The sequence below is a fragment of the Crassostrea angulata genome, chromosome 5 (genome assembly GCF_025612915.1).
Source record: "Crassostrea angulata isolate pt1a10 chromosome 5, ASM2561291v2, whole genome shotgun sequence".
Classification (NCBI taxonomy): Eukaryota; Metazoa; Mollusca; class Bivalvia; order Ostreida; family Ostreidae; genus Magallana; species Magallana angulata.
The window spans coordinates 24,741,442-24,758,073 of record NC_069115.1 but is presented as its reverse complement, the minus strand read 5'-3'; the positions used below and the strand labels follow the sequence as shown (position 1 = coordinate 24,758,073).

The 16,632-nt window shown below is 34.3% G+C and overlaps 2 protein-coding genes across 2 annotated transcripts; both read left to right on the top strand.

Annotated features, from left to right (window-relative positions):
• The first annotated feature begins 560 nt into the window (after window positions 1-560).
• LOC128185927 (complement C1q tumor necrosis factor-related protein 3-like) lies at window positions 561-2,322 on the top strand. Its single transcript, XM_052855636.1, has 2 exons — window positions 561-744; window positions 1,659-2,322. The coding sequence occupies exons 1-2, from the start codon at window positions 570-572 to the stop codon at window positions 2,042-2,044; spliced, it is 561 nt and encodes a 186-aa protein (XP_052711596.1). The 5' UTR covers window positions 561-569; the 3' UTR covers window positions 2,045-2,322.
• Window positions 2,323-4,432: 2,110 nt separating this feature from the next.
• On the top strand, window positions 4,433-5,901 carry LOC128186286 (uncharacterized). The gene is made up of 3 exons (XM_052856079.1): window positions 4,433-4,601; window positions 5,063-5,263; window positions 5,519-5,901. Exons 1-3 carry the CDS (start codon window positions 4,487-4,489, stop codon window positions 5,659-5,661), a joined length of 459 nt encoding a protein of 152 aa, XP_052712039.1. The 5' UTR covers window positions 4,433-4,486; the 3' UTR covers window positions 5,662-5,901.
• Window positions 5,902-16,632: the final 10,731 nt, after the last annotated feature.

Genomic DNA, 16,632 nt, shown 5'->3' with positions numbered 1-16,632 from the left:
GCTATATAGAATTCCTTATAATGACTATGTTGCATGACTGTCCGAACAGGTGTAAAAGTACTATATAGTGTCGGTTTTTACCATATCATATGTATATCAGTATCCTAGCTTGTTTGAAAAAAAAAAACCCGTGCATATTCAAACTTGATACCACATTCGAGATTTATTAACAATCCAAATTTTCCACGAGTATATTAATTCCTGTGCAGCTTGCATTTTAAACGCAAACCTATATCATTTTTAGGATTAAAAAAAAATAATCACATAATTAGGAGAGAGTAGCAGAGGTAGGTGTTTATTTTATCTTGCAGTGATCTTCATTCATTAGCCTCTACCCATCACGTGTATCGGCGATACAATTTTTCTTTGTAATTGCAGCGCACTTTCGTTTGGTTTTTTTTTTTATAGTTTTAGACAATGATACGCGCTATGACCAATATAAGTATCGTTTCCCATTAGGGAGATTCACGAATATGAATTATCATTTTTTTTTTTAATAAAAAAATCCTATCTTTATCTTTATGAGTGTATTGCATATCAAACGACGACTGATTGTCTTTTGTTCCAGGATGCTTGTTTTGGTCATCTGTCTGTCTGTCTCTGGGATGCGGGCTGTTATAGCCGGGAACGCGAGTCGCGGACTCAGCACCTGGAATCTGTTCAGAGAGGACTACCTCTCGGCCAGACAGACCTGTCACACCATGGGATTTGTCAAACAACAAAAGGCAAATTGCAATCAAAAAGGTATAACAATTGGGTCGATACATGTTTGTACACGAGTTAATAAATACATGTAGAACCGTTTTAACAAGAGCTTGGACTTTGGGAGGCATGTGACAAACTCCGATTTAATGAAGGTTACGTCTACTCATGGTTAACTGTCCATGCGCGGATCCAGAAAATTTTTCCAGGGGGGGGGGGGGGGTCCAAAGGATAATTGTGTTTGCCAGGGGGGGTCCGAGGCATATTTTCGCGATAATTTTACTATGTAAATTTAATAAATTTTCATTTTCCAGGGGGGGTCGGGACCCCCCCGACCCCCCCTCTAGATCCGCGCATGCTGTCCATGCAGTCATTGGCTAATAAATAGGATTACATTGAATGCATGCATTGACACTCGTCCGGCTAGAACAGATCTTGGCAAACAGCTGTCCGGTTTTGACTGTTTATAAATATTTAGCTTTTAATAGCGAATTAGAAGAAAGGAGGCCTATTTTGATGATCGAGAAAACTAGATAGTAACATCCAACAGGAAGTCCATGCAAGCTCTTGTTAAAATGGTTCTACAAAGTTCATTATTTTTTTTTTTATCCAAAATCGCATGATAAGAAAGAAGTTCGTTTGACATTTTAGTTGTTCGACTGCAGTTTCCTTACCATCCGGGATGCTGTTGGGGAACTTGTTACACACTCCATACTTAAAAAGTAGACCAAGTACATGTGCCATAGTTTCAGAACCAGATTAGTTTTTTTGGGGGGGTGGGGGGGGGTGGGGTAGTGCATATAACCCCCCCCCCCCCCACGTAAAAGGCCTCTTTGGTACCTTTGTCATCAACATTTTACTTTGAACAAATAAAAATTCTTCAAAAATGAATAAAGCAATCAAACAAGTATTATTTTACGTAGGAGATACACTAAAGATGTTTCAATTTTATGCAGATACTATTGCCTTTGATGCCGAATTAAAATCCCCATTAAAAGGATTAAGAAGTGGACAGAAGATAATATTCCCTGTGATTAGAGAAAACATCGGTGGCGGATATGACGCAATCAATGGCGTGTTTACGTCCCCCTTAAGCGGCGTGTACGTGTTTCAGTGGACCACCGTTGTCACAGAAATCGTATCTACCGACACAGTTTTAGTAATCGACGGACAAAGAAGGGCATTCAATAAATGCAACTCTCGTAAGGCAAACAACGATTCTTGTACCAAAATAACCGTAGTGAAACTAGCGCCGGGAGAAAGGGTTTGGATAGAATGCATCCTTGGTGATTCAGCCATTAATGACGATAAAAGCTCGTCCTTTACTGGGTTTAAACTTTGAAATGCCACACGTTTAGATATGTTGAAAAAAGTCTTTTACCGTAAAATGTGTTCCTAAAATAATGCTTTCAACTCTTTTCTGTGTGTTTATTTTTGTTGTTGGCGACAGAGGCTTAGATAAATGTCAACAAATCATTGGTCTGATCAGTAAGCGTTGATTTAATTTCTTAAACCATACATGTACGTTCATGAGGTTCTGTATCTACAATATATAAGGGGAAATCCGATATACCGTACACTATATACATTTATGTCAAGAAAAAAAGATCATGTTTTGCTTAGCAAAAAATAATTCCACAAAGGAGATGTACTTTTCAGATGATTGGACAGGAATTTAGAATCTTTCTGTAAAAAGTATCACAGAAAATGTTATAAAGCTTACCTCTCTCTCTCTCTCTCTCTCTCTCTCTCTCTCTCTCTCTCTCTCATCTATATGCGTCATTATTTAAACAATAAAATGCTGGTGATTCATGCGATATGAGAGTGGCGACATTGCAGAATCAAAGTACTGAAGAACTGATGGGAGTTGATTTTGTTGATGTTTATTTATTTTAAAATCACTGATGTGTTATTTTGCATGACAAGTACATGTAGTTTCTAATTTGAATTGCGCACATTTTTATGATATGGATTTCTCGACCAAACGCTCGGCTGACACCGTAAATCTCCGACAAAGATGTACGGAGACAGCCGAGCGTCGAGTTGAACGAGACCATATTGAACTCTTGCGTAGGAATACATACATGTACGACTACAAAAAATACCGTATTTAAATTGTTCGTACCATTTAAAATCTGACTATTTTCAAGGTATTTATAAATAAGTTTTCTTGAAAAACAATGCTTTAGCATACATTACAACGAATTGATAAATTATTTTCAAGAACTAAGTCTTGTCAGCAGCAATGATTTGTGCTGAGGTCCAAACACTGTTTCACTTTCGGTTTGTCTGAGTAACTGCATAGGAGAGTTGATTAAAATCAACTCCCAAAAAATACATAACCCCCCCCCAATATCAATAAATATAGATTCATTCTTTAAAACAAACGAAAAAAGAAAAAAGAACCTAATTCAACCTAATTTAATACTTATTTTTTTTTAATTAAAAAAAGTTATTTTAGAAAAAGGACTTAAGTTATGCAAAGGCTGTTTTTTGCTTATACATTCATATATGAATGGTGCAAAGAATGATCAGAATCAAAACTTACTGTGACATAGTAGCAATCAGGTTTTTACATAGAAATATTTAGGGAGACCTCGTGAGTTCAGAGATTTACAAAAAATGTCACTCTGTAAGAATGTGATCTATGACTAATTCAAATTGAAGTCTTCTATTATAATAATAAGTCTTCTATAAATGGTAAAAGTGACAGTTACAGTCATATCCTTCTCCACCCAAGAAGCATATATAGGGACGAAGGTCATTGACTATCCCTGGATGGGACACAAGCTGACTTGCAACACCCAGCAAAAACTGTTAACTATTCCAGTTAATTAGATGGACTGAGACAATGCAGAAAAAGTGGGTTTTTTTTTCCATGGACACAACACGTAACATCTAGTGTCCACAGAAGGGCTCGAACCAGCAACATCTGGGTTACTTGCCTTACACCATTTAACAACTTTGCCATGTACTCCACTTTTGATAAAAATGAATTTTATCTAATGGCTCATGATCATTATCACGTATAGAATCATTTTAACGAATTAGAGAATTTGTTACACCAAATTCAGATTATTTTCGGAACCATCTTTACAAGCCTCTCTTGGAGAGGAGCGGATCAAACTATTGGTTAGCGACGATGTTCACAAAACGGGATCCCCCCCCCCTACCAAACCAAAACAAAAGAAAAAACAAATAAAACCCCCAGAAATCAAAAAACAAAAACAGTTGATTGACAAACTATGTAACACTAAAACTTGCCGAACATTTACATTGAACAAAAATTATCATCACACTTTGAACATACATATATAGTAAAAAATGAATGACAGTTGTTGTCAGCATTGTAAAAAAATAGAGATGCAATGCACGCCGGGTATTTCGGTGTGTATTCATGTGCTGAATCGTGACAGGTGATTAATTATTATCATTTTACATATCCGAGATAACCTTCTGTTAACGATCAGACGACAGTTACGTGTGGAGGGAGAAGTACCTTATAGATCACAGGTATGTATAAATACAATTTCAAAGTATCCAGCGCGTTTAACTACGAAATAAAGGCGAGAAAAAATGAGCACGCAGCCAATGAAATATTTGGTTACATTATTTGTCAATCCCTTGAAAAACTAAAACGGGTTTTCAAATTATTGAAACTTAATTATTTTAGAAGGAATAATGAACGGTATATTCGTAACAGGTATTAAATGTACATTATATTTTCAAAAATGTACTCACAAACAGAGGGAATCCTAATTGGATAGTTTGGGGTGACCTCACGATGGACCGTCGGCTTCTGCTCTGTCTGCTTGTAACGTTGTGGGTCAATGGACAGTCTCAGATACCCACTGGCGACCTTGCTGTTATGGGATTCCTAGGAACAGTTGGCATTTCTGGTAAGTTTGTTCTTTTAACCAGATACTAGTATTTTAAATTAAATTATTATGATAGTAGGTATTTGTAATTGTAAGTGATTAGTTGATGGATGACAAACTAAGGTAGATTTGTGTTAAAATGGGTAAATTGTTATTATATTCCCTAAAAAGGGCGCGCATGTATATAGAAAATGTTTTTTAGAAACCAGTTTGCTTTTAAATCCTTGCATTTATGCAATGATATACAAAGGACATTTACCCACAATTTTGCCACACACGCACACACGAGCGCTTTCATACCAGTTTGATAACCAAGATAGGCATTCATTTCAAAGAAGGAGGTTACTAGTATTGTCATGTTGTGAATTTTGAATTTACCGGGTGGCAGTAAATACAAAATTGAATTTTGTATTTACTGCCACCCGGTAAATTCAAAATTCACAACATGACAGTATATACAATGGCATTCTGAAGATTTTTAGCCGGAGTCGCCACTGCGATAATTTCGGCAACAGCAGTGAAACTACAGTCCGACTTAAAGAAATGCTTAGAAAAGTCGGCTAAAATGGATGAAAGAATAGTTGTACCGGACTGTCCGCCTACCAATGAAGACTGTCCCAATCAGCTGGCTCAATGTGAGAAGGAAGAGGAGGATTTGGAGCTTGAGCGTATTCAAAAGCTTGGTAATCTCTCTCTCTCTCTCTCTCTCTCTCTCTCTCTCTCTCAATCAAAAATCACACACTGACAACTTGTTCGGTACATTTGTTAACTTTATGAAAGTAAACCTTGTCAATATAAAAGTGAAAACAAATTATTGCTTGCAAAATTAATAATAAATAAAATCCGTTTTGTTTGAAAGAAATAGCTAACTTACACTCATACAGTACACTGTAATGACCTAATGTCAGATGAATACACGTTTTACATTACGTTTTCAGATCTCTTGGAGAAGGCTTGTTTGGGCCGCCCTAGGCGTTGTGCTTGTGGAAGGATCACTGACGAAGCTTCGTGCGACGCCAATACCGACTGCGAATACAAAACCGACAAACTGTTTTGTGTACCTATACAAAACCCACGCTAATTGGCAATATGAATATAACTCTCGCCCCTTTCTCATCCGAGGATTGTTGCTTTTTATTTCAAGAATCTCTCTTTTTTTGGCTATATTACGGTATTTCTGAACAACTTTCTTAAAACACCCAAGTAATGGACTAATATTAAAGTTGATATGTTGAATGCTTAGAAATTGTAATAATCACAAGCTTATGTAAAATACATTGGAAATATTAAACTCTTGCTGAATAAATGAGGCTTTACTTCACGTTTGCCATTTTGATTGAATGTTATACAGTAAAACTCCTTTAGCACGAACACGAATATACCGAAATTTCGCTTAAAGCGCGTTCACAGAAAAATTTGTAAGAAATTCCTGTAAAATCTTACGGTTATAAGAAATTTAATTAAGACAAATTTAGCGAATTTTGAGTCCCGTGAGGAGAAAGATACCGTAATTTCAACGGTTAAACGTTCTGTATTAAAGTGCAAAATATTAGCAGTACTGTTTAACAAAACTTTTGAAATGAAATCATATTCATATATAATTTTCAAATTCCAATTCGATTTTTTAGGTTTTCAAAAAATGCATTTTATTCACGTCTAAAAAAACCCACTACTGGTGGTCAAATGGAAGGAAACGTGTACTAGTATACAACGAATTTTCAATGCTTAGTATTTAGAAATCGTTTTACGGTTATAGAATAATAAATCACAATGGTATGAATTCGCAATAATAACCGAGTTTTAGCATTAATAAGAATAATATCTAATGATATAATATTTAAATAATTACTCTGTCCCTTGGTCCGTTTCTTCTTAACAATACTTTGATATTCACAAATACCTTGTGTTAGACAAATTACAATATTTCAATAGAATTATCACACACTGGTTTTCACCGTCGTGATGTTTGTTTGGGGAAATTAGCTCAAGGATCAACCTGTGTCTAATTGCAATGAACTTGCTTCCACAGCACCTGATTGAATCAAAATAAAATCCGTAAATTAAATTTAAAACTGTCTTTATTTGATTGCCGCAAGATGGAAAGTGAGTTATAAAGAAAATGAATGAAATACACAAATTATAAAAGCATGTTATAGAATCAAAGAAATAACAAAAGTTCCGAAACACAATAAACAGACAAACAATATATAGACATAAAAAGAAATCAAAACAAGATCAAGCACACGGCTTACCTATAAAATGTTTCATTTGTAATAACATGATGGATCGAAAATAAATTATCGAAAGAATAAAATAATTACTAAGATTTTAACATGTTTTAGAATTTAGCGGATAAAATTTCTATTTTCGTTTTGTATACTTTAACTTGTTTATCTCCTCGCGCAGAAGAGTTCTATCTAGCAAGGCGCGGTAAAGTTTAAATGGCCGAAAAGTTAAATCTTAAGGGAATAAATTTTAAAGTAGAAATTAATACGCAATAAGTATAATTTAAAGTGTAGATTAAAAAGATTACAAAGTTATTTAATTAAGGTGGGCAATTTTTAGCGAATAACAATTTAACATTGAAGTCATCAAAGAAATTTAAAAACTATCTAATTAATTGGATTAAGGTATCAATAAAACTATTTCAAAAATATCCTTAATTTAAAAATAAGTAATAAAAACCTTAAATGAAATTCAGCTTAAATAATAAAAAGAATAAAACAATAATTTCAAGCTTACCTGATTGAATCAAATAAAATCCGTAAATTAAATTTAAAACTGTCTTTATTTGATTGTTGCAAGATGGAAAGTGACTTTGTAAAAGTCACTTACCATTGCGGTCAATCCACGGACTTTAGTTTTGACCAATCAGGTAACTTGTTTTAAAAAGGTTTACGCCCAATTACGGCAAAATTTCTTTGATGCTTGACACTATTAGCTGAGCCAAAGAAGGTGTTATAACAATTACTCGTATTTCCGCGGAGAAGGCCTGTAACAAAGACAGGATTAACTCGAAGTCGAAACAAAGTAAATAAAACTGTTATAGTTAAGTTTAAATTGATAAATTTTAAACTTTTAATGTAACAGAATGACAAAAGCCCAAGAATGTTGCTTTAAAACTCCCCCTTTATCGCACCAGTTTTAAGAAACTGCTAAAATTTATTTATCAAGGAAATCGACAAAATGTGACGGAAAAGAAACCTCGGACAGAATCTTAATCAACAAATTGAAACAAAGATATCATTCAACAATTATTAAGAAAAAAAAATTGGAAGATATCACTATTCATAATGAGCGTTTACAAAATTTTGGAGTAATCAAATTATAACGAAAATAAAAAAATTATAGTAATGTAATTTTTCCAAAACTATTATAATATATAATATATTATATAAAAATAGACATACATATAATGTCTCATTTTAAAGTAAAACAAGAAGGGGGTCACATCTCAAATATTTGAGATATAGCATGAAATAAGCTAATTTTAGGCCCAAATTGGAGGTAATTTTATCTTAACTTCTATGAAATATAAGCTTAATATGCAAAAACTATATCGATAGAAATATCAAAATATTGTTTAATTATGTTTTTAGAACATGATGAATATATTTTTATACACAGACTCTCGAGCTATAGAAGTTTGGTCTGCACTGAAAATTAGGAAGCTAGAGTAACAGTGCTCTCAAACTAGTGAGTTATGAAGATTGTTCATTTCCTTCTTAAAAACCTTCCGCCACAAAATATAGTCCTTACTAAACTCTGTAAAAATGTAATTTTAAAATTCTTATTCAAAACGCATGACAACGTTCCCTTGTGCTCATACGCCGCGTGTGTTATTGAAAATTGAACGTCAAAGGTTTTCAATGCTAACATAAGGGGAAATAAACACCGACTGTATGTTATATTACAAAATATATTGTTGGTAGTGTTTTCGGTTTATAACTGAGCCACTGTAGCTGAACAAAAAATACTGATCAAAACCCCAAAACAGTGAAACGGTATGAACCACCAAATAACGTAAGATATTGTAAGAGAGAGAGAGAGAGAGAGAGAGAGAGAGAGAGAGAGAGAGAGAGAGAGAGAGAGAGAGAGAGTTGCTCTAAATATGAAATGAATTCTTCCAGTTTTCCCAGGCCTCATCAAATAGTACTTGTCTATTATATTTACAAGCAATATATCTATTTGTGTCGTACATAATCTTGATGGAGGATATCAACCCATTCAGAGAAGGTTTCTTACTACAAAATCTCATACTATATATATAATATTAGACTTCGACCCGTGCGTGCACGGGTTTATATTGCATATGATATCGGACATTTACGAAATACTTAGATACATCCACACGCCGTATTGTTGACATTTACATAACCAAGCTGTAAGCTTACAATAATGCTATTATTTTCACTTCACTCTGCTTAGTTTGAATAACCTGTGTCTCGTGACAGGCATTCACCACATTTAAAATGCCTCCAATATGACAAATTTTCAACGAAAACTTGCAAATGTGATATTGTGGAAACATACACTAAAGAGCTTTCTGTGATTTAGTGTGAATGTAATGCGCATGCCCAAGATTGTAAAATCCCAAAAATCCATATGATTTCCGGATTTTTTAAAGGATTTTTCGTTGATTATTAATAAGCGAAGCTTGATTGAGAAAAAATAAAAACAAATTGGTAATCTTCAAGTACCATTGATGTTTGTTGCTACAAATTCTATGGTTATTTCGAAATTGAAACCATTGAAGTTTTGTATTTTAGTTATTTGAAAGGGAAGGGAAAATGGTCTCCCATTCCAGATCACCTAATTTATAATTCAGAAGACGGCTCCAACTTGTTTTCCATAATGGTTTGAATGTATTATATTTAAGAATTTTGTATGGATCTCTAGATTTTTTTGCACTTAGCGGTGATCATATTTTATGAGTAATATATGGCATAAACACTTTTGAAAGAGGAACCATATTTTTTTTTTTTTTTTGCCATTCTCTTATAGCAGCTATTAAGAAAAAAAAACTATAGTCAATGTAGACAAAAGTATTTTTATTATTTCGTCAATTGACTGAACTTAGTTGTACATTTTTACATGTAGTATTTACAGTTTAAGCACACGTGCACACTTTATTACCGATACTCATCCAATATATGGAAGTTGTTTCTAATATTTAAGTCTCCCGACTAAACACACACACACAGACAATCAGTTGCCAACTAGGTAAACATAAGCAAAGATTAAATGAGAGGATACAACATTTATTGTAACCATTGAGCTGTAGAATCTTTGTAAATGTACCTTATAAACTAAGGATGGCAATCGATTGCAGAATTACTAATCGGTTAATTGCAATACGTTCCGACCGAGTAACCGGTTCATTATAGGTGTGTAGGGCAGCAACAAACTTTCTCTACCCCTGCCTATCCTGAAACAGCTTCTTTATTTATCCCTAAGTCTGCTGCATGGCTTTAAGCTTGCTCTCCACTGTCCTTCTCCATGATGTTCTTGTTTTTCTCTTGCCTTCTGGATTATGTGCAGAGCTGTTCTCGTTGTTGACTGACGGTCTTTTCGTAGGATTTTCCATCTCCACCTGCGTTTCTTGATAATTCACAAGTCCTCTTGGTTGCATCTACTTAGACTTTCCTCATATGGTATTTTTTCTGGTCAGAAAATCTGGTCAGAAAATTCTATGTACTCCGTGCATGCATTTCGTATGGAATGATCGTAATTTGGAGAGGTCTGTCCGTGTGATTCTCCAAAGTTGTGATCCATACAAGTTTGTAGACACAACACAGCTCTGGTAAAGCTTTAGTATGGTGCTGGTGTTGTAATGGGCAGACCTCCAGATGTTGTTCATGTTTCTAAATACGCTCCTGGCCTTACTCAGTCTGCTGTGTCCTCCTTTGTACCATCCTCTGTTGTAATGATGCTGACAAGGTATGTAAATTTGTCTGTCTGGTACAGGTCTTCATATCTGATCTCAACATGAGAAGGCGCTTCCACATTGTGTCATTGTCTCTTTTTTCTTTGTACTTATCCCTTAAGCCAACTTGTTGTTCGTATGCTTGCAGCCTCATGGTCTTCTCTTGGATATGCTAGTGTGTGAGACAGCAGCGCAGGTCGTCTCGGTGTACACTATCAAATGCCTTTCCGAAGTCCAAAAGTTTACATACATTTATCTCTGCCATTCTGTGCACTGTTCTATGATGTTGCAGAGTAAATATCTGGTCAGTACGGCTTCAATGCCTCCAGAACCCTGAGTGCTCGTTCCTCAGTACTGCATCAACAGCATCTGTCATTCTTCGAATGATTATCTTGGCCATGATTTTACTTGGCACTGACAGTAAAGTAATTCCCTTCTAGCTGTTGCAATCACTCGGGGTTCCTTTCTTTGGTATCTTGACAATTAACCCCTTGCATCAGTCGTCTGAAAAATATATCTCCTTTCCATACAGTTGTGAACTTGTGAATAGTTGTTGGAGGATGTATATTTGTATATTTACCAATTTAAACAAAAACATAGTTTGGGCCCTGTTTTCATAAACAAAGAAATGTGCGCTCCGACGTTTGAGTTTTGGTTCAGCATAAATAATACCTTAGACAAGCTTTGTAAACATTAGAACTGGAAAAATAAAATTTGAAATATTTTGATATCGTTAGACAAAAACAGTGGAAAAAATAAAATCTTATGCATTTAACTGAAAAGCTAAGAAAAATTTAAGATTCAAAAACTTCAGAACGCTATTATCAATTTATAAATAGGGCCTGTTTGGGAGGGTAACAGTTGAAATTGACACCCCGAGAAAACCATTGTCAACCGACGCGAAGCGGAGGTTGACAATGGTTTTCGAGGGGTGTCAATTTCAACTGTTATCCTCCCAAACAGGCACTATTTATTTTGTTATACTGAATGTCTTTTTTAAAATTTTTAAAGAAAATTTTACTGCTTTTATGTAGGAATAACGTGAATTCTACAGCGAACCGTACGCGCATAATTTTCGCGCATGTAACATTTTTTAATGTTACTCGTTGCCAAGTGCGTTGCTAACGCTGAGTGTAATAGAAAATATTATTAACTGCGTCTTAACCAATCAGATTTCAGTATTAAACATGAAAGTATAACAAAATATTTTGTTACCTTACTTCCAAGAATAAACGTTTAATAACTATGACTTAACATGAAATTGAAATGGGTCTCAAAACATACATGTAAAGGCCTCAGTCCAATCGCAAATCAGCGATGGCAAAAGTGTCTGAGCGCCTTACTCACTTTGTATTCACACAATGCTGCATTTATGATACTATATCTTTTTAAAAAAATTGATTCAATGATTAAATATAACAATTAAAATATAATTAAAATATTAACAATACTCAGAAGTTACATTAAGCTATTCAATTAATGTTTGAAAGTTTTTATAAAAAATGTTTTTCATGTTTTTCTTTATCATGCCTTTCAACAGTATTTGTACTGTACATTTTATAGAACGGAAAAACAGTAAAAGGTTTCTTTAAAATTCCGCACAGGTCAAGAGGTTCATTGACTTTCAGTTTGCCGTATTCCGGTTGGTTGATTTTCTTTTTGTCGATTCGGATTCTTTCCCAAAGGTACTTCCCGCTTCTCCAATATATAATTCTCCGCAACCTGAGCACGTGATAACATGTAAAATATTTATGGTTTGACTTTGTTAATGGTTAACTGTTTCCAACCAAAACTGAAATGATATCCTTGTTAAATATAGGGACAGGTGCCACAACGTGAATTCTGGCATTTGGAAACTTCAAATTCCGACTTTTCTTCGACACTGGATTTGGTAAGAATGCGTCAAAGATTCCTCGGCTCTCTTTTGCTGTAAATGAATTTTTGTTTTTCAAACATTTTAGCCATTGTTTCATCAGTCTTCAAGACGTCGTTTAGGTGGTGGACAATCAGGGGGGTGGGGGTAGTACTTCTGGGATTATAGGTGGTAACCAGTGGCGACTTTTTCGATATTTATTGTTGTTTTGATCGGGATTGAGGAGCTTTTTTCTAATTTCGTGGCTTTTTCAATAGCATCATCAATTATTTTATCCGGATAACGACACTGTTTTAAAATTCTTGTAATCTCTGTATTCTGACATACTCATCGTTAACGATGGTACATATATCTCTCTCTCTCTTCTCTTTCTCTCTCTCTCTGATTTGATTTGAACACGTTTTATTGTATAATTACACAAGAGGATTGGAAACAAGTTCTTACAACTAATGCGTTCCTCTCCTAATGATAATACATACAATATATACAGAATAATACATACCCTTTTCCATATCACAGCCTGTATCAGCCCGAGACTCCAATTTCAGCCAAGGGCCGAAGGACCATACGTTTGAAGCTTAAAAATAAAAGCTTCATCCAACACCCTGTCAAAAGCTTTCGACAAATCACAAAAAATCACACAACACATTTTTCCATCGTCTATACTTTTGACAATTTGACTTTGGCTGTGATATGTTTCTAATAGTTGAAATATCGTGGAATGGCCAGGGAAAATACCTGCCTGGTATTTAAAGAATAAATTATTTTCGTTAAAAAATTGTAAACATGTTTAAAAATTATTCTTTCCATAATTTTGCTGACACAGCACAGGATCATCTTTTTTAAAGAGTGTGTGAATGTCAGAAATAGTTTTATTACACAGTCATATAGTATAAATTGGGTAATGTACGATTTGTAGATTCAATATTTGAAAAATCTCTCTCTCTCTCTCTCTCTCTCTCTCTCTCTCTCTCTCTCTCTTAAAAATACTATTTTTAGTTTTCAAGTAAAAGTTACATGTATGTTTGAGCGTACAAATACACGCTTTTTCGGGTATTATAAAAAAACAACAATTAAGTGATTCTTTGCATGTGGACACAGCAAATTAAATTTTGAAATAAATATTTATTACTATTTCTTTTGTTAAAGTTTTATCATTTTTTTCTCTGGAACTGTTGAAGTGTTTGTGAAATTCACCCCAGACTTTGTCGGTGCGGAAGGATCACTGATGAAAGGAAGTGCAACATAGATACAGGGTCGATGTAAAGAAGAATAATGACCCCCACAGAATAATGACTGGGGGTCATTTTTCGACGTGGAATAAAGCCCCCCCCCCCCTCCGTCATTATTCTACGTAGAAAAATGACCCTTTTGCCTGAAGAATAATTGTCATTTTCATAAAAATAAGCTCATTCTACGTGAAGTAAAGTGACCCCTGTAGAATAATGATCCCCTTAAAAAAATTTTCAGTATCTTTTTTGTTTTAAATAATCATGTAAAATAGTCTCTACAATATAGTAATTTGCTCCTCTGCCCTCTAATGGTTTCGAGAAGTTGTAAAAAGTTCTTCTATTTTTTTCATTGTCAAGATTTTTTTTATCAGTCTGCCCCCCCCCCCCCTATCACCCCCCCCCCCCGTTAAAAAAAAACGATGCAACCTGCGCAGAAGTACCCTTCGAAGTACATCATAAACTAGCAAGAATGTTCACGCATGATATGACCTAGGTGTGTTCCTAAGATATGACTTAGGAAAAAAGTTAGGAACATCCTAAGATCAACTTAGGACACGTTTTTTAAAGATGTAGCTCGACGGTAAATTAGGAACATATTAAGTTAAGAAATCCTTACCTACTAAAACCATTCGACTTATTGCGTGGACCCTGAGGTCCACGCAGAAAATATATAAGCGAGGTTAAACCGGATGCTATGGGGAAAATTCAGCCTGCGCATGAGCTAGCCTGGTTCCTGTGCGTAATGGGTAGCTCAGGGAACCAGGCTAGCACACGTTTATCTGAATCGGGATCGGGATTCCGTGCCATATGCACACTAAGTTCAAAGGCGCTGTAATTGTAAAGTTGTCTATAAACAGTAGAGAAACAAAGTATTCCTTTTAAAGAAATGATTGGCATGTGATATAAACTATCAGTATTATGAAAAGTTTTTGTTTTGCCGAAACTACAACATGCATCAAATAGCATAATTTGCAATGTTTTGTTGTTTTCCGAATATACATGTAACTTAACTTTACTTTAACTTTATTGTAGGCAAGGCTAGAGAACTTCCCGATTAAATTTTTTTAAGCATTTAAGTATGATTGAAATTATGTCACTGTATAAAAGTTTAAATCTCAAGGAAAATGCATCAAAATATGAAATTTTTAATTTACACAAAGGTGTCACTGTATAACGTTAGTTAACAAAGTAGTGCAAATCGTAATGTGTGCGCAAATAGTAGAATTCACCGAATGCCGTATACTATACATGCAAACTTCATTCATAGATAGATCATAATTATTTTAGAAGTATGAACCCTTTAAATTCTGAGATAAAAAGTCAGGGCTATACATACATGTATACGTAATACAACGACCAAATTTAGTGGATAAAAGCAGAGGGCTAGAGTCGGTGGAATCTCTGTAAATCTTAAGGCTGTCACGTTTTCGTTGGAAACACATGCAAATGGTCCACGTATTGTAGTCCTTTTTTAAAGGACAGCAACTTGTTCTCACATAAATTCATACTGATAGAATTTGAGAGACTTGTACAGGGATAAACCATTAAACATTTTGCCAAAGAATATTATATGTGTCGGTAGCACGATAGGTCTTAAACCAGTAATTTTAATTTGTGTACATTTTTTTAAATTATACATTACATGTACTTAAAAATAATTATATTAGTGACCATTAACAATTCAGTTCAAACAAACTAAACAAAAACAGAAATCCAAATAACTGAATTTTGTTAAAAAAAAAAGAAAAGAAAGAAAGTATCAGGACGATTTTGGCTTACCAGCAAATAATTATTTATACAACACGTGCATATTTTGAGTGTAAATTAAGAGTTGATTTTCTTGTCATTCACGTAATATACATGTACATGTAAAAGCACGCGCTTTTCATAGAATTTAACGTTACATGTACAAACACAACCAATATCCCTGCAATATATAGAATACGCGTACAGGTTATATAAGAAATAAGTTGTTAACTACCAGAGAGAGAGAGAGAGAGAAAGAGAGAGAGAGGAGAGAGTTGTAATTATGTTTAATTAACCGTACATGATAGAATAAAAGCCCTCTCTCGGATTTAAAATTTAAGGTTTGTCGGAAATGCTGGAAATGTAGAAAAAATTGTTTTATACTACCGGTCTGAAGAAAAAGCTTCACAACAGTCCCAATATCCTAATAAACGTCATTTTAAAACCATAGGATGGTCTCAGGACAAAGATATAGCGGTTCCACAAACAAGCTCAAGGGGATGCTTCAAGCTGGATTTGATGGATTATGATTAATGAGATAACAAGTACGTACGTGATCTGTGGTTTGAGCCCAAAGAAATCTTCTGAAGTAAATGCGCATTTCACCATTAAAATAGTACACGTAATCAGTATCTTTAATTTGCACTTGTCTGAGCTAACAGTAAATTCATGATTTCGAAATGATTAATATCTTAATACTTATTTATTTAATTCATTTAATAATAATTTGTATTATGAGAGAAAGTCAAGTGAAAAATATGGTTCTCAGATAGAAAGTCTGTAACTAAAGTTCAACCACCCCTCTGTTCACCCAAGGAAAACGCCGAAATGATTCAATATAATACATTCGCCTTAATCAGGCACGAGGCATCGGTTTTCAAAGTAGGAAAACCAGTCAGATAAAAAGTTGAGAGGCCAATAATTATAAACTTGTAAGTTTATTTTTCTGTAGAGAATAGAAGAAAAAAGTTCATTTTTTTTAACGTGGATGAGCCATCTAGCCATCTCTTAACACCTCTGATGATACATTTATTGCATGTTGATGAAAATATTATAATTCTCTCAAAGCGACTAGTCCAAAACACAAACATAAAAGTCTAAAAAAAACATGAATATTGATGCCTATACATGTTATTTTATTATACAACGATGATCATGAATATTCATTAGTCAAATATTTGCTCTGGTAAGATGTTAGATTTACATGCATGTATATACCTATATATCTTTATACTATATGTAGGTCACAAAGAATCAGACAATCAGGTAAGAATT